Source organism: Ranitomeya imitator, chromosome 5, assembly GCF_032444005.1.
Source record: "Ranitomeya imitator isolate aRanImi1 chromosome 5, aRanImi1.pri, whole genome shotgun sequence".
NCBI lineage: Eukaryota > Metazoa > Chordata > Amphibia > Anura > Dendrobatidae > Ranitomeya > Ranitomeya imitator.
The window spans coordinates 578,475,019-578,494,700 of NC_091286.1; the positions used below are offsets into that span (position 1 = coordinate 578,475,019).

General features: G+C 43.5%; 1 protein-coding gene across 1 annotated transcript in view; it reads left to right on the forward strand.

The window, feature by feature from the left end:
- Positions 1–541: 541 nt before the first annotated feature.
- Positions 542–19,682, forward strand: part of LOC138638496 (transmembrane 4 L6 family member 20-like) — a 60,376-nt gene continuing 41,235 nt past the window's right edge. The window contains exon 1 of the mRNA XM_069727837.1: positions 542–751. Coding sequence (XP_069583938.1) covers positions 569–751 — 183 coding nt within the window. The 5' untranslated portion in view covers positions 542–568. The remainder of the gene's footprint in view (positions 752–19,682) is intronic.

Here is a 19,682-nt window from a genome sequence, read left to right on the forward strand (position 1 = left end):
TCTGTACAATTCCCGTCTATAATTTGTAAAGCGCTGCGGAATATGTTGGCGCTATATAAATAAAAATTATTATTATTATATTATTATAATAAAGCAGCAAGGTGTGTCAGGGGTTAGCATTGCGGCTTTGCAGCCTTGGGGGTCCAGGGTTTGAATCGCACCAAATACAACATCTGCAGGGAGTTTTGTATGTTCTCCCCGTGATTGCGGGAGCTTCCTCTGAGTCTTCCCAACACCCAAACACATACTGATAGGGAATGTAGATTATGAGCTCCAATGGGGACAGTGATGATGATGTCTGTAAAGTGCCGGTGCTATATAAGCAAATCATAATAAATAAAGCGGGTTAATATTCTATAACAATAAGAAAACAAGGTACCTTTTTATGACTTAATGGCACAAAGGCATTTTGTAATTATTTGTAATTTGCTTCCTCCTTTGTGTGGACTTTAGCCTGTTAATCATTTTTATTAATGTTTTTATTTCCCCTGGTAAACTTTAACTTTACTCTTTATGAAGCACTGATACTTTTAAGTCTTCACTTATAGCTAGTTCGCTCTCTAACAACATGACTTGCACAGAAAAATGGTCGTCCTGCAATGGATTCTTTCTGTTGGCGTTGGCTTTGTTGGCTATCGCACTTAATTTGACTCCAATGGTTGCCGATTACGTAGAAGATGGCAGACTCTTCTATAGTCCAATTTCATGTTATGAATGGTGGCTTCCAGGACTGATTGGCGGAGGCTTACTTGTGAGTATCAGTTGACAGAAAGTATCATTGTCAGTAAAGCTATCTAGATAGAGATCAGACAATCGTTCAGTCGTCAGCTATCTTCTAGGTGTTGTCGTAAAAACACATTGCTTCGAAATTTTTGCCACAAGGTATTGGCATAAAATTTTTGATAAACATATGAGCCTGGGTTTAGCTCAAACCGATTACTTAGTTTGGGGTCTGTTCACATGACACGTTGTTTTCCTAAGTGTTTATGCCAGGAAAGTTCCTGACGTACGAGCTAGTTGTGTCCAGAGGGGTTCATTAGACAGAGGCCAAACAATTGTCTTTTTGGCGTTCCATCTGGCTGGTGTATATTAGTGTACCACAAGAAAAAAAGGTTATGAAACAGTTTAGTAAACTACTTAATTCTCTCTTGAGGAGACTAGTCAAAAAAATCCTTTTTTCTTTTATCTGGGATCCGTTACACATACTTAATAACAGTAACAGATACAAGTTTTTCATTAACTTTTTATGATGTAGCCATAAAAACGAATGTACTGAAAAACGTGAAAACATTCCAACTGGTGATTTCAAACAAAAAAAAAAACAGCAATTTCACATCTTTTTGGTTTTGTTTCAACAATGTTCACCTTGTGGTAAAAATGGCACAGTAAATTTGTTCTATAAGTCAAAATTTTTACTATACAAAAAAAATAATAAAAAACATGCATAAAATTTGTGTTGAAATATTCTGAGAGCTATCACATTTTAGTTTTCAATTGTTAGAGTTCGATGCTAGCGTAGAGTTTTTATTTTTATATATTTATCCTATAGTTTTTATTGTTACCACTTCAAGGGTAAATACGACTTTTTTTGACTTACAAAAATATAGGGTAATTATTTAATTAATGACTTACAGAAAGAATAATTTCTAAAATGTAACTTTTAATAGTTTCGTTAAAAAATATATACTTAAAAAAAGAATAACCTCAATAGAGAGTTAGTTAATTCACCACAGAAATAGATTGTCAGACAATGCCCCCAAAAAACATAATTGGGTGTATAGGGTATTTCTGTCTCTCCCTGTATATTCCTAGGGAATATGAGTACCTGGCTGCAGAGGTTGGCACCCTATTGATAAAGGCAAGTGGCGCCCCCGCTCAATGTGGACTGACCCTAGCAGGTCCTATTGATCACTGTTCTAATATGATACTGATATAATATCTGATAAATCCTAATCAGATCCAAATCACATAATCACTTTGGCTACCAAGGTCACTTTTTATTTCACTTTTTAAAGGTGAATAGAACAAAAAGAGCGATTCTGCTGTATAATCTTTTTCTGTTTAGCCGTCGATAGTGTGTACTGTTATATTATTATTATTTTATTACTTTGAATAATTGTACCAAATATGTCACTTTTTTTAACATTTTGTCATTTACACTTCAGGAAAAAGGGGTGATTTCAACTTTGTATTCTGGGGGGAAGTTTCTATATTTAAAAAAAATGTATATTTTAACCAAATTTTAATTAGTCTCCTTAGGGTACTTGAACTTGTTTTAAATAGTTTAAAGGGACTCTGTCACCTGAATTTGGCGGGACTGGTTTTGGGTCATATGGGCGGAGTTTTCGGGTGTTTGATTCACCCTTTCCTTACCCGCTGGCTGCATGCTGGCTGCAATATTGGATTGAAGTTCATTCTATGTCCTCCGTAGTACATGCCTGCGCAAAGCAATCTTGCCTTGTGCAGGAGTGTACTATGGAGGACAGAGAATGAACTTCAATCCAATATTGCAGCCAGCATGCAGCCAGCGGGTAAGGAAAGGGTGTATCAAACACCTGAAAACTCCGCCCATATGACCCAAAACCAGTCCCGCCAAATTCAGGTGACAGGTTCCCTTTAAATTACATTGACATTTCAGTAGGTATCCATGGTTATGACCACTCATATAGTGACAGTTCATAACCATGGATACCTAAGCTACTGTAATGCCCTGCACATGGGGTGAGCGACATAGAGAGTCAGAAGAACTATACTACATTTTGAATTGAAGCTATTTGCTAATCCTTCTATATTATTTCTAAACACTCTTTTTCGGTGATTACTTTTTTATCTCCGTTCATACTGCACCCACACACACAAATGATACACCATTTGAAAGGTAAACTTGCCCCCTTCAGCAAGAAAATAGCCAAACAAACCACAGATCCACGGTGTGATCACAAAATACAGTTTAAACATTAATATTCATAAACCTGCAGTAAGGAAAAATGACCTGCAGGTGGCACCACACTACCCCAAAGCACACTACCCCAAAGCTGCTTACAGACATCACAAACAAATCCTAACATTTGCCTTGGGGGCTTTCCAGCTTGCCGAACTCCTTGCCCAGCCTATTTCAGGCATATTGAGGGCTGCACACTTCACTGCAGGTGAGTCACATGTGCAAACACATTTGTAAACATGTCCTTCCCAGCATTCCTCCTGTACCTGCCTGTCCCATGAACTTTGTCCACAGATCCACATTGCTGCATCTTTTCTGCTCTTGCACATTTGTAAACATGCACTACCTATTCAATTGCACACTTGCTCCGTTTATACTCCACCGACACACACAAATGATACACCATTTCAAAGGTCAAATTACCTGCAAGTGGCATTTGCCTTGGGGTCTTTCCAGCTTGCCGAAGTGCTTGCCCAGCCTATTTCAGGCAAATTCGAGGATTGCACACTTCACTGCATGTGAGTCAGATATGCAAACACATTTGTAAACATGCACTGCTTTTTCAGTGATTACTTCACCCTACACACACACAAATGGTGAGTCACATATGGAAACAAATTTGTAAACATGCACTGCTTTTTCAGTGATTACTTCACCCTACACACACACAAATGGTGAGTCACATATGGAAACAAATTTGTAAACATGCACTGCTTTTTCGGTCATTACTTCGCCCCACACACACAAATAATACACCACTTGAAAGGAAAACTTGCCCCCTTCAGCAAGAAAAGACACAAACAAACCACACATTCACAATTTGATCAATAAATTCAGCTTAAACATTCATTTTCAGAAATCTGCAGAAAAAAAACAATAACCTGCAGGTGGCACCACAACCTCTAGACTTTTTTTAGCCTCTACTTATCAAACCAATTTATTGTATTACCAATCCACATATATAAATACCTCTCTGTGTTTATCATCTCATTAAATACATTAACATTTGACCAGCCTGATTTTTCTGAAATTGCCTGTGCCCCCCACAACCAATGTGCGAAAATTTAGCACAGGCCAACTAGAATTATTATTACACCTGCTTTATATTAGGATAGGAAACTGGAGATGGGAATACCCCTTTAAGTCTCTGCTGTATAACACAGCCAGCACCTGCTCTTGTACTTACTGTGAGAATCAGACTGCACTCAGATGTCATCCGAATGCAGTCCTATTGGAATACCTGGGGTGGACCCGCAGATCCACGACAACGAACCTCCCAAGGGTGAGCTGACCAGGTAGACCACCCCCTATACAAGGAGCGTTAGGGGCAGACCCAAGGGAGACTATTGCAGCAGAAGCTGGAACCCGGAGACAGGTAGTAGGAAGTACAGTTAGGTAAGAGCTGGGAACCGGTGAGACCAAAGGAGAACTGCGAAGGGGAAGACACAAAGGAAGCGGGACAGGACAGAGACTCCAGACTACATAGTACGGAGAGGACACTGGGAGGACTGGACAGGATGAGGAGACAAGGAAGCCTGGGAAGGCAGAGAAGCTGAACTAGCTGGACAGAGCGGAGACTCAGAACAGGCAGTGCAAAGACAATGGTGGACCTGAGTCACAGAAGCACAAATGACAGACAGGCAAGGAGCAGAGGAAGGAATCACCTTATATACATGGAGTGCTGGAGGACTTCCAGGTCACAGTCCTCCAGGATCACAGAGAGGAGATACAGAGCACCTGCAAATCAGAAAGAGGAAGTGCTGGAGTGGGTGGTGCGCACGCGCACCCGACGAGAACCAGAGAGCAGAGATTGAAGGAGAGGACGCTCGCCTGCAGGAGGAGCGCGCCGCAGCGGGTAAGAATGAGCGGAAGGAGTGGCCGTGACACTTACTTTATACATGTGGAATGCACATCCATTGAGTAGTGAACGTGAACGGGGTAAATTTATCACTGCTAAGATATGTGTTCCATATTCGACATACACAAAAGTGATAGCATGCCCACATAATGAGAATTTTCCTCAAAACAGGCAACTAGCACATTCACATAGTCACATAGTCATATAGCACTTTACTATAATGTACATTTTGCAAATAATGCCCAAAAAGGGTTGTGGCTCAACAGGTCAATATGTGCGTTTCACTTTTACCTACATCAGTATACAAAGGTGTCTACAAAAACTGAAGAGATGAAAAATCTTAGCTCTTCAAATGCCAGCAAAAATTTAGTTAACAAATATCCATTTTAGGCAACAGAGGGCAATGAAACTTATCATCCCTTTGGAAATTAAAAAAAAAATACAGTACTGATCAAGTTTGGACACACCTATTAATTCAGTGGTTTTCTTTGTTCTTATTGGAATGTGCACATTGACGATTCAGACTGAAGGCAGCAAAGCCACAAAGTAACAAAGATGGAAACAAGGAGTAAAGAAATATGTGTGAAACAAACCTAAATATATGTTAAACCTTAGATTCCTTAAAGTACCCACTTTTGAAAGGAAAAGGGTGGTATTTTAAAGATTTTAAGATTTAACACTAGTGATGAGCGAACACTAAACTGCTCGGGTGCTCGTTGCTCGGATCGAGTAAATTGAATACTCCGGTACTCGACCAGAGCAACGAGCCCAATGTAAAAACATCTGAAAATGATGAAAACACTGTTCAAATGACACGGGGACATCATGGAGATCGCCGCTGGACGCATTCCTCACTCCTAGTTCACAGCTGTAAATAATTTTTTACGAGAATCATGCCATTTTTCCTGGTGCCACAAAAAAACACATTAAAGGGAACCTGTCACCCCGTTTTTTCAATATGAGATAAAAATAGCGTTCAATAGGGCCTGAGCTGTGCTTTACAATAGTGCCTTTATTGTCCCCTGATTCCCCATCTGTGCTACCAAAATACCTTAGTAAACCTGCCGTTTTCGGCTGTCAATCACGCTGGTCCGGTCAAATGGGCGTTGTGAAATTGCTGTTTCTCCTCCCGCTCCTCGGCGTGCCTGACGTAACTCGATCTGTGAATAGCACAGATCGCGCTCTTTTTTTGCAGTTGCGCAGTGCATTCAGCTCTAGTGCATGCGCAGTATGTATTGTCCAACTGTTGGCAAAGTATACAATACATCATTGCGCATGCGCGGTTTTCCACTGTAACCTGTGTCCCCTGGAAGTCTGGATATGCAAATAGTGTTGTCCTGGACGCCGGTAAACTTTTCCCATCCAGAACTGCTAGCGGAAGTTTTGTAACAAAATTGCTTATCTATCTATCTATCTATCTATCTATCTATCTATCTATCTATCTATCTATCTATCTATCTATCTATCGTATCTATCTATTTCTTTACAGCTATCTATCTCATTCTATCTATGGTATTCCTTCTAACTTTCTTATTCCTTCTTTCTATCTATTTATCTATCTCATCTATCTAACAGCAGATTACATACAACATACACCCTACAACATACAACATACACCCTGCGACATACACACTGTGATATACACCCAGCGATATACGACTTGCAACATACCACATGTGACATGCAACATACTACATGCGACATGCACCATGTGACATACAACATGTGCCATGTGATATGCAACATACAACATGCGGCGTGCGACATACAACATGCGACATGCAACCACAAAAAACAACATGCGACATGCAACATGCGACAACATGTGACATGCAGCAACATGCGACATGCAACATGTGACACGCAACATGCGACGACATGCAAAATGCGACAACATGCAACTACATGCGACAATATGCGTCATGTGACGACATGCAACTACATGCGACAATATGCGTCATGCGACATGCAACAACATGTGACATGCGACATGCAAGAATATGCGACATGTGACAGCATGCGACAACATGCGACACGCAACATGCAACGACATGCGACAACATGCACCATGCAACGACATGCAGCAACATGCGACATGCAACAACATGCGACATGTGACATACAACAACATGTGACATGTGACGACATGCAACAGCATGCGACATGCGATGACATGCAACATACGATGACATGCAACAAGATGCGACATGCAACAGCATGCGACATGCGACGACATGCAACATGCAACAGCATGCGACATGCAACAACATGTGACGACATACAAGATGCGACATGCAACAACATGCACCATGCGACAACATGCGACATGCAACAACATGCGACATGCAACAACATGTGACCACATGCAGCGACATGCGACAACATGCACCATGTGACGACATGCAGCAACATTATCCTCACAAAGGAACAGCGCTCCACCGGTTGAAAAAGACCAGCATATGGTCGAAACGTTGCTGATGTTATATGGCTGAATAAAGTTTTCTTTTGGATTATTACACCCGGTGGAGCGCTGTTCCTTTGTGAGGATATTGACGTGTTACCCAGGAGGGTCCCTGGATATGGATCGAGCGCCCGTATAATTGAGTGCTGTCGGTCACCTGTTTGCTTTGACATGCAGCAACATGTGCCATGCGACATGCAACATCATGCGTCATGTAACATGCAACAACATGCGGCATACAACATACGACAACATGCGGCAGCTTGCGACATGCAACAGCATGCAACATGAGACGACATATGACATGCAGCATGCATGCAGAATGGATCCATAGGCTCAAATATTCGTGAAAGCTTATATACAGTGAGTGTATGATGATTTTTTATTTTTTTTATTATTTTTAACATTAGATCTTTTTACTATTGATGCTGCATAGGCAGCATCAATAGTAAAAAAGTTGGTCACACAGGGTTAATAGCAGCGTTAATGGAGTGTGTTACACCGCGGCATAACGCGGTCCATTAACACTGCCATTAACCCTTTGTGAGCGCTGACTGGAGGGGAGTATGAAGCGGGCACTGACTGCGGGGAGGAAGGAGCAGCCATGTTGCCGCCAGACTGCGCCCATCGCTGATTGGTCGTGGTAATGGTCGTGGGCGTTTTGCCACGACCAATCAGCGACTTGGATTTCCATGACAGACAGAGGCCGCGACCAATGAATATCCGTGACAGACAGACAGACGGAAGTGACCCTTAGACAATTATATAGTATATATATATATATATATACATATACCTACATATATATATATATAGATATACAGTTAGGGCCAGAAATATTTGGACAGTGACACAAGTTTTGTTATTTTAGCTGTTTACAAAAACATGTTCAGAAATACAATTATATATATAATATGGGCTGAAAGTGCACACTCCCAGCTGCAATATGATAGTTTCCACATCGAAATCGGAGAAAGGGTTTAGGAATTATAGCTCTGTAATGCATAGCGTCCTCTTTTTCAAGGGACCAAAAGTAATTGGACAATGGACTCTAAGGGCTGCAATTAACTCTGAAGGCGTCTCCCTCGTTAACCTGTAATCAATGAAGTAGTTAAAAGGTCAGGGGTGGATTCCAGGTGTGTGGTTTTGCATTTGGAAGCTGTTGCTGTGAGCAGACAACATGCGGTCAAAGGAACTCTCAATTGAGGTGAAGCAGAACATCCTGAGACTGAAAAAAAAGAAAAAAATCCATCAGAGAGATAGCAGACATGCTTGGAGTAGCAAAATCAACAGTTGGGTACATTCTGAGAAAAAAGGAATTGACTGGTGAGCTTGGGAACTCAAAAAGGCCTGGGCGTCCACGGATGACAACAGTGGTGGATGATCGCCGCATACTTAATTTGGTGAAGAAGAACCCGTTCACAACATCAACTGAAGTCCAGAACACTCTCAGTGAAGTAGGTGTATCTGTCTCTAAGTCAACAGTAAAGAGAAGACTCCATGACAGTAAATACAAAGGGTTCACATCTAGATGCAAACCATTCATCAATACCAAAAATAGACAGGCCAGAGTTAAATTTGCAGAAAAACACCTCAAGAAGCCAGCTCAGTTCTGGAAAAGTATTCTATGGACAGATGAGACAAAGATCAACCTGTACCAGAATGATGGGAAGAAAAAAGTTTGGAGAAGAAAGGGAACGGCACATGATCCAAGGCACACCACATCCTCTGTAAAACATGGTGGAGGCAACGTGATGGCATGGGCATGCATGGCTTTCAATGGCACTGGGTCACTTGTGTTTATTGATGACATAAGAGCAGACAAGAGTAGCCGGATGAATTCTGAAGTGTACCGGGATATACTTTCAGCCCAGATTCAGCCAAATGCTGCAAAGTTGATTGGACGGCGCTTCATAGTACAGATGGACAATGACCCCAAGCATACAGCCAAAGCTACCCAGGAGTTCATGAGTGCCAAAAAGTGGAACATTCTGCAATGGCCAAGTCAATCTCCAGATCTAAACCCAATTGAGCATGCATTTCACTTGCTCAAATCCAGACTTAAGACGGAAAGACCCACAAACAAGCAAGACCTTGTCGCTCCTGTCAAACCAATCTAATCAGTTTTTATGAAGAGGTAAGCTATAGGCTGGACCACGGTGAGTCATTGGACGTGGTATATCTCGATTTTTCCAAAGCGTTTGATACCGTGCCGCACAAGAGGTTGGTACACAAAATGAGAATGCTTGGTCTGGGGGAAATTGTGTGTAAATGGGTTAGTAACTGGCTTAGTGATAGAAAGCAGAGGGTGGTTATAAATGGTATAGTCTCTAACTGGGTCGCTGTGACCAGTGGGGTACCGCAGGGGTCAGTATTGGGACCTGTTCTCTTCAACATATTCATTAATGATCTGGTAGAAGGTTTACACAGTAAAATATCGATATTTGCAGATGATACAAAACTATGTAAAGCAGTTAATACAAGAGAAGATAGTATTCTGCTACAGATGGATCTGGATAAGTTGGAAACTTGGGCTGAAAGGTGGCAGATGAGGTTTAACAATGATAAATGTAAGGTTATACACATGGGAAGAAGGAATCAATGTCACCATTACACACTGAATGGGAAACCACTGGGTAAATCTGACAGGGAGAAGGACTTGGGGATCCTAGTTAATGATAAACTTACCTGGAGCAGCCAGTGCCAGGCAGCAGCTGCCAAGGCAAACAGGATCATGGGGTGCATTAAAAGAGGTCTGGATACACATGATGAGAGCATTATACTGCCTCTGTACAAATCCCTAGTTAGACCGCACATGGAGTACTGTGTCCAGTTTTGGGCACCGGTGCTCAGGAAGGATATAATGGAACTAGAGAGAGTACAAAGGAGGGCAACAAAATTAATAAAGGGGATGGGAGAACTACAATACCCAGATAGATTAGCGAAATTAGGATTATTTAGTCTAGAAAAAAGACGACTGAGGGGCGATCTAATAACCATGTATAAGTATATAAGGGGACAATACAAATATCTCGCTGAGGATCTGTTTATACCAAGGAAGGTGACGGGCACAAGGGGGCATTCTTTGCGTCTGGAGGAGAGAAGGTTTTTCCACCAACATAGAAGAGGATTCTTTACTGTTAGGGCAGTGAGAATCTGGAATTGCTTGCCTGAGGAGGTGGTGATGGCGAACTCAGTCGAGGGGTTCAAGAGAGGCCTGGATGTCTTCCTGGAGCAGAACAATATTGTATCATACAATTAGGTTCTGTAGAAGGACGTAGATCTGGGGATTTATTATGATGGAATATAGGCTGAACTGGATGGACAAATGTCTTTTTTCGGCCTTACTAACTATGTTACTATGTTACCTGAAGGCTGCGGCTGTAAAGGCCTGGCAAAGCATTAAGAAGGAGGAAACCCAGCGTTTGGTGATGTCCATGGGTTCCAGACTTAAGGCAGTGATTGCCTCCAAAGGATTTGCAACAAAATATTGAAAATAAAAATATTTTGTTTGGGTTATGTTTATTTGTCCAATTACTTTTGACCTCCTAAAATGTGGAGTGTTTGTAAAGAAATGTGTACAATTCCTACATTTTCTATCAGATATTTTTGTTCAACTCTTCAAATTAAACGTTACAATCTGCACTTGAATTCTGTTGTAGAGGTTTCATTTCAAATCCAATGTGGTGGCATGCAGAGCCCAACTCGCGAAAATTGTGTCACTGTCCAAATATTTCTGGCCCTAACTGTATATATATGTCAGTGAGACACATATATATGTATATTTATATTTCATACAGAGCTAGATAGCATAAAAGATGGTAATTCAATTGTCAGTTTTTGCTATCTCCTTATCAAACCCGACAGGATATGAGACATGGTTTACATACAGTAAGCCATTTCATATCCCTTATTTACATATTCCTCCCTAATAATGTTACAAGTGTCTGTGCGCAAAATGTGGGAGTTGTAGGTGTTAAAATAAAGGGTTAAATCACGGAAAAAAATGGCGTGGTCTCCTGTGCAATTTTCTCCGCCAGAATGGGAAAGCCAGTGACTGAGGGCAGATTTTGATAGCCTAGAGGGGATATTGCCCCCCCCCCCCCCGGCTAAAAACATCTGCCCCCAGCTACCCCAGAAAAGGCACATCTGTAAGATGCGCCTATTCTGGCACTTATAATGAAGCAGCTGCGGCTAGAAATACCCAACCGTTGCACTACTCTTAGGGTAAATGACAGAAAAACAGCTAGAAGATCAAAAACCCAATAGGATAAAACGTAACCTTTCCTTATAAACAAAAATATATAGCTTACAAGTCCATATCGTTAATAGTCCATGAATCGGAGTTATATGCAGTGGCAATATAGCCTCCAAATATCGGCAGTCCTGTGTGGTGTCTGCCACAAGAAGTGAGTCAGCGAAGTGTGACGCCAGCTTCCCCCCTTTTAAGACAAGGTGCCACTCCCCCAGACTAATGATGTCATAAGCGTACACCCCTACCAACCTGTAGCCAAGCCATATGTAAGGTCCAGTCAGCGTTACAGTCCCGGAACGCATGCTGTGATCCCCCTATGCCACCATGCTGTCAGCGTCTCGGCTCTGCAAACCGGAAGTGCCGGCGCCATTTTGGATGCGCCATCTGACTAGTACAGCCTCTCATACATACTATATGATATCCTTTGTGGCGTATAGGTAGAATATCGGTCCACTAAGCATGGGCATATCTCAATGTTTACGTGTGGTTATAGACTTTATGGGACTGCATCTGCCAACGTATATCCATGGATATGGGGTATTATATTACGGGTGTTGCCATGGCTACACTGATGAAACGGCACTTTGGTATTATACTGTGCCCAGATTATGCGTCCTATTTTTGGGAGTGCTATAGACTCGCATTTTGAGACTTTATTTTGCATCATCTGCCTCTAGGTATGGGGTACCGTGTCTTGTATATGTCGTCATGGCAACACATGTGTAGCGGCACTCTGTCATTTATATTACCGTGGTTGTCTAAACGGCGCTTCTAATATGGCGCCGGCACTTCCGGTTCTGGGGTAACTCATCATCAATCGGCGCCTGAGGTATGCGTTCCACCTCTGAAACGCACCGCACTAGTGGCGCACCAGAAGTGGTGCATCCAAAATGGCGCCGGCACTTCCGGTTTGCGGAGCCGAGACGCTGACAGCATGGTGGCATAGGGGGATCACAGCATGCGTTCCGGGACTGTAACGCTGACTGGACCTTACATATGGCTTGGCTACAGGTTGGTAGGGGTGTACGCTTATGACATCATTAGTCTGGGGGAGTGGCACCTTGTCTTAAAAGGGGGGAAGCTGGCGTCACACTTCGCTGACTCACTTCTTGTGGCAGACACCACACAGGACTGCCGATATTTGGAGGCTATATTGCCACTGCATATAACTCCGATTCATGGACTATTAACGATATGGACTTGTAAGCTATATATTTTTGTTTGGTGGCCGTTGAAACTCCCCTGATGAATCTTCAAGACTGGAGAGGAAAAGCGTAGGGAGGCGCTACATGACATCTTACACGGTGGAGGGATGTCCATAGTGGGGCCTATTTGGGCCTGTCCTTGTTAGGACAGGAGTCATTGCTGGGGCACGACAGGGGATATATAGGACAGAAATCCCCCCGTTCCTTCATTACCCCACAACTACTGGACTCTCCCTGGGACCCTCCTGCATCGGTTTGGGTTCCTATCGTCCATTATTGGTGAGATCAAACCAGTTTTTATATGAGCACGGTTTTCGGCGTGAGCACTTTGTGTATATGTTGTACTGTTTTGTCCACTCTTTTAATATTATAAGTAAAGGTTACGTTTTATCCTATTGGGTTTTTGCTCTTCTAGCTGTTTTTCTATTCTGGCACTTAGCCTCTCTCTTCCCACTCCCGAGTAGCGGTGGGATATGGGGTAATAAGGGGTTAATGTCAGCTTGCTAATGTAAGGTGACATTAAGCCAGGTTAATAATGGAGAGATGTCAATAAGTCACCTATCACATCCAATAGTAAATCCAATAGTAATAAAGGGTTAAAAATACACACACACACACATTAGGAATAAAGTATTTTAATGAAATAAATAAACTTGGTGTTGTAATATCTTTATTATACTCTCAATCCAAATGACGACCCTTGTCTTCTGTAAAAAGGGTAAAAAAAAAACAACAATATCCCATACCTGTCTGCCGTACAGTCATGTCCCACGATGTAAATCCTTCTGAAGGGGTTAAATATTTTTACAACCAGGAGCCTGCTAATGCAGCCGCCCCTGGCTCTAAAAACTGGGGAATGAATGGAATGCAGGGGAATGTAGCTACCTAGACTTGTGGTGCTGCGACCCCTGCTGGCATAACCTCATATGAACTCGAGCGTGGGAATTTTTCAGAATATTTCACCTACAGCTCCCAAATTTTTCACAGACACTTGTAACATTATTAGTGAGGAATATTTAAAAAATAAGGGATATGAAATGGTTTACTGTATGTAAACCATGTCTCATATCCTGTCGGGTTTGATAAGGAGATAGCAAAAGCCGGCAATTGAATTACCGGCTTTTAAGTTGTCTAGCTCTGCAATATATATACATACGTATATGTGTCTCAATTATATATATATATCTACTATATAATTGTCTAAGGGTCACTTCCGTCTGTCTGTCTTTCTGTCTGTCACGGTTATTCATTCGCTGATTGGTCTCGGCAGCTGCCTGTCATGGCTGCCGGGACCAATCAGCGACGGGCACAGTCCGGAAGAAAATGGTCGCTCCTTACTCCCCGCAGTCAGTGCCTGTCGCCCGCATAGTCCCCTCCGGTCACCGCTAACACAGGGTTAATGCCGGCGGTAACGGACCGCGTTATGCCACGGGTAACGCACTCCGTTACCGCTGCTATTAACCCTGTGTGTCCCCAACTTTTTACTATTGACGCTGCCTATGCGGCATCAATAGTAAAAAATTTAATGTTAAAAATAATTTAAAAAAAATAAACCTGCTATACTCACCCTCCGTAGTCCGCTGAGCCGCTCCCGCCGGCCGCCATCTTCCGCTGCAGTTTCCGGTGGCAAAGATGGTATGGCAGAAGGACCTGCCATGACGTCACGGTCATGTGACCGCGACGTCATCACAGGTCCTGCGCCCATACCAACGCTGGGACCGGAAGCTGCTGTGGACTACAAGGGGCCTTCGGAAAGGTGAGTATATGTTTATTTTTCACCTGTGACAAACCTGGCTGGGCAATATACTACGTAGCTGGGCAATATACTACGTGACTGCCCAATATACTACGTGGCTCTGTGCTGTATACTACTTCGCTGTGCAATATACTATGTGGCTCTGTGCTGTATACTACGTGACTGGGCAATATACTACGTGACTGGGCAATATACTACGTGACTGGGCAATATACTACGTAACTGGCCAATATACTACGTAGCTGGGCAATATACTACGTAACTGGCCAATATACTACGTAACTGGGCAATATACTATGTAACTGGCCAATATACTACGTGGCTGCGCAATATACTACGTCACTGGGCAATATACTACGTGGCTGGGCAATATACTATGTGGCTGGCCAACATACTACGTGGCTGTGCAATATACTAGGTCACTGGGCAATATACTACGTCGCTGGGCAATATACTACGTGGCTGGGCAATATACTACGTGGCTGGGCAATATACTACGTGGCTGGGCAATATACTACGTGGACATGCATATTCTAGAATACCCGATGCGTTAGAATCGGGCCACCATCTAGGATATATATATATATATATATATATATATATATATATATATATATATATATTAGCTATTGAACCCGTTCTACGCCCAGGTGGCGAGCATTTATATTGGTATATGGTCTCCATCCTCGTATGTGCTGCTCCATCCTGCATCCCCATCCTGTCATGTGCTGCTCCATCCTGCGTCCCCATCCTGTCATGAGCTGCTCCCATCCTGCGCCCCCATTCTGTCATGTGCGGCACCCATCCTGCGCCCCCGTTCTGTCATGTGCTGCTTCCATCCTGCACCCCCGTTCTGTCATTTGCTGCTCCCATCCTGCGCCCCCATCCTGTCATGTGCTGCTCCCATCCTGCGCCCCCGTTCTGTCATGTACTGCTGCCATCCTGCACCCCCGTTCTGTCATGTGCTGCCCTATTCTGTCATGTGCTGCTCCCATCCTGCGCCCCCGTTCTGTCATGTGCTGCTCCAATCCTGCGCCACTGTTCTGTAATTTGCTGCTCCCATCCATATGCCCCGTACACTGCTCCATAAAGGTTTATGGCCCCCATAAGATGCCCCATAGTATATGCCCCGTATGCTGCTGCGATATATAAAAAAAAAATAACATACTCACCTATCGTCGCTGGGCGCCGAGTGCTGGGGGGCCTGAGCAGGCGAGGACACCGGCGCGCTGTGGGGATCAGGTGCCGGAGTCGCAGCTAGCTCAGGCCCCCGACACTTGCTATATTCACCTGGCCCTGATCCAGCGCCGCATGCCGCTCTGTGTTCCGGGTCCTCTGGCTGTGACTGTTCAGTCAGAGGGCGGTGCGCATTAAGCGCGTCATCGCGCCCTCTGAAATGTGAACGTCACAGGCAGAGGACCCGGAACACGGAGCGGCACGTGGCGCTGGATCAGGGCCAGGTGAATATAGCATACTCACCCTCCTGGCACGTCCCTGCTATCCATTGGAGATCACGGTGTGCGTTCAGTGCTTACGCATACCGCGATCTCCTGGGAGCGTCACTCTGTGGGGTCCAGACTGCGCCGGCGCTTGCGCAGTCTATAAAGGCTTTGGACAGAGTGACGCTCCCAGCCTTATATTATAGATATATATATATATATATATATATATATATATATATATATATATATATATATATATATATATATATACTGTATATATATATATATATATACACCTATACTATGTGTAGACATTTTATCTATTCTATTCTAACCTGTCAGTGTGATTTTACTGTACAGCACACTGAAATACCGACTTTTCTATAGAACACCGGTGCGTATTTCTTGCAAGTCACACGCATGGTCCTTGTGTAATCCATATTTTTCTTCCCCCATAGACTTTCATTGGTGGATTTTTTGCACAATGCGCTGACTAACGCAGTATGCTGCGATTTTCTCAGCCTGTAAAAAAAGGCCGAGAAATATACGTCAGATAGGAGCTGCCCCATAGAGAAACATTGGTCAATATGCAATGCGTTTTTTTTTGCGCCTCTCATACGTCTGTATTCCTCCCTAGTGTGACCCCGGCCTTAGTGACACACATTTCTTTAAACCTTGGTTCGATATGTGGTTCTTCATGGTTTTGCTGCCTTCACTATGAATCCAGACCACAATGTGCACATTCGAATAAGAATAAGGAAAACCATTGCACATAAAGGTGTGTCCAAATACTGTATTTGATTGGTCCTGTATATGACAAATAAATAGCAGAGAGATCATATTAATAAGGGGATGATGAATGAAGAGAAGTTCCTGTCTGAGAGTACTTTGGGTCACTGAAAGGCTTTATGGGGGGGGGAGATTGTGAAATACTCTGTTCCTTGTTGCTGTAGCTTACAGGGGAAGGTAACACATTTGCCTAAACACTCGTAGAATGAAATAGTAAAGCAGAGTGAAAATCAAAGTCTGAGAAACAGGTGACATTTGTGGACATATGTAGAGGGGGCTGGGAACTAGGGTTGACCGAGAGGGCACCAAAGTCTTTTACTTCAGCTAATTTATCCCCCTCTGTTTATAAGTCTACAGCATCTTCTGATTGTTCTTGAACCAAATGGTCTTGAAAAAATTCAGCAAAGAACATGGAGCGCCCCCAGGGTCTAGGGGGGTTACTCGGATCCGGGCCCCTTCTTCTGTTCTCAGTGGGGATGTCACGGTGGGGGACCCGGTCCGTGGACCTCGGGAGGTCGGTTGATGAAATGGTGGGGGAAAGGTCTTTAAAGGGATAATGTTCGTGACGCCACCTGTTGTATTCGGTCAAGGTGACTGACGCTGCTTAGGGGTCCGCTGGGGTGGTGTTATGGCAGCTAGATGGTATACCTTCCCACAGGTGAAGTATGTCCCCAGGGCTTCCCAGAATGTAGATGGTGTATGGTGTGAGGCGCAGAGAATAACGAGGACACAGGGTTGCAGTCTCTTTACCTTTTACTGAAGGTTCAGCATCCACAGTCCAGGATAGGGACCACAGGGTATGCAGAGTCCGGCCGGTCTGAAGGCAAATCCAGAGTCCCCTTGTCCAGGTGGAAATCAGTATCCTTCCCTTAGCGCACAGTAATACAGTAGGTCCCTACTTGCATAAGCTCCAGTAAGGTCCTCACTGTTGTTACTCCTCTCACTGTTCCTCGTGGTCGGATAGAACAAAACACGTATGACCATTGGCCTGATGCTTTTTATAGGGACCCTAGAGATGCCCCGGCCCCCACAAGTTGCGACCGAACCTCCTGTGTATGATGGGTCAGAAAGCCAACATAGAATTAACTGTCCTGCCAGTCTCTGAAGTAACGACATAGAGCTCTTTACTCCCTCGGTATTCTGGCTACCGGATCTGCGATTCAGATGGAGGCAGACTGCTTCTAGCTGGTCCGCCTCTGATGTTGCACTACTGTTGCTATGACTTCTTTTCTCACGCACTACAGCACAATTCTCTTCGTGTCCTTTCCTGGGATGCTGCCGCATGGGATGCAGGCGCAGCTCCGTGTACCCTCGTCCTCCTCAGACCGCAGTCTGGATCTGACTGGAGATCACTCCAGCCAGCTCAGCCTGGAGACCTTTCCTCGTCGGCCTCCAGCCAGGAACTCTCTCTAACTTCCTAACCAACCCACCAGTTTTACCCTGTGTGAGGAGTGGCCTAATGGATAGAACCTTTGCTCCTCCTGGTGGACTGGAGTGTGAAGTGTGTGTAGCTGTGATACCTGGACAGAAGATCTCCTTCATTGCCTTCAGACGTAACATCACTCCCCCTGGTGGAAGAATAATATTGCTGCAATGAACCAGGACTCTGGGGCGCTGCACACACAGTAGATAATCTCTTGTTGATCATTTCCACTTACAACTGGTGAACAGATGAAATGTGGGGCTTTGCCAAAGGGGACAGAGCTTAAAGGGGCTGTTTCATTCAGGGTTTTTTTTTTACTCCTTCACCTCTGGCCCATTTGTTTGTTTTCATTTATTCCTTCCGTTTGTTATAACTTTGTTGTCGGGATACCAGGAGCTCTTTCCCTGTCCCTAAGCTTGCCCTGCTCTCCAGATTACTTCTGATGGTGATGAAGCCGGGGCCACGTCCCTTGCTGAATTCCTGAATTAGCCCTATATCTGTCCTCCTCCCCCACCCATGGAAGTGGGGAGTAATAGTGTATGTATATACACAAACCAGACTAACAAGGGAAGACATGCAAGATAAATGAAATACCAAATATACAAATATGGACTCACGGACAACAGAAAGGAACACCTGGGAGAAAAGTAGTAAAAAACAAATAGAGAGGAAGATGATTTGCACACAGCTGAATCAAGCAACAGTCACAGATCAACACTCCAAACACCTGTACCAACGACTGACACTTCCACTCTACACCATGCAGTACAAGACTAACACTGGCAATTCAGATTGCCAGAGGCAAGTATATATATCAGAGGGGAGTGGCCAACACTGAACAGCTGAGATCATCCAAGCAGGAAAGCTTCAGCAACTCTAATCTGAACAGTTTAACATCTGCACTGCTAGTAGAAACCTACACTATTCAATATGAAGGAAAAGTGCTTCTAATCAGTTCAGGAGTGTGGGTCTTCTGGACCCTCTCTGTCATAGTAAACCCATGACACCATTCTTCCAAGAGCCATAACTTTTTTATTTTCCCATTAATATAGCTGTACAAAGGTTTGTTTTTTGGGGGGTCAAGTAGTACTTTTCAATCACACCATTTATTTTACCACATAGTATACTGGAAAGTGGAAAAAAATCCTAGTGTGGTGAAATTGCAAAAAAAAATGCAATTCCACAATTGTTTTTTTTTTTTAATTAAAATATTAGACAAAGATTACAAAAGTAAACACAAAATGCAGTTTTTAAATTGAGGTCTTTATTACTACAGGAAAAAGAAATCCAAACCTACAGGGCCCTGGTTGGGCCTCCTTTAGCAGCAACAACTGCAGTCAAGTGTTTGCGATAACTGGCAATGAGCCTTTCACAATGCTCTGGAGGGATTTTGGCCACTCATCTTTGCAGAATTGCTGTAACTCAGCCACATTGGAGGGTTTCCGAGCATGTACTGCCTTTTTAAGGTCATGCCACGGCATCTCAATTGAATTAAGGTCAGGACTTTGACTAGGCCACTCCAAAGTCTTAATTTTGCTTATCTGAAGCTATT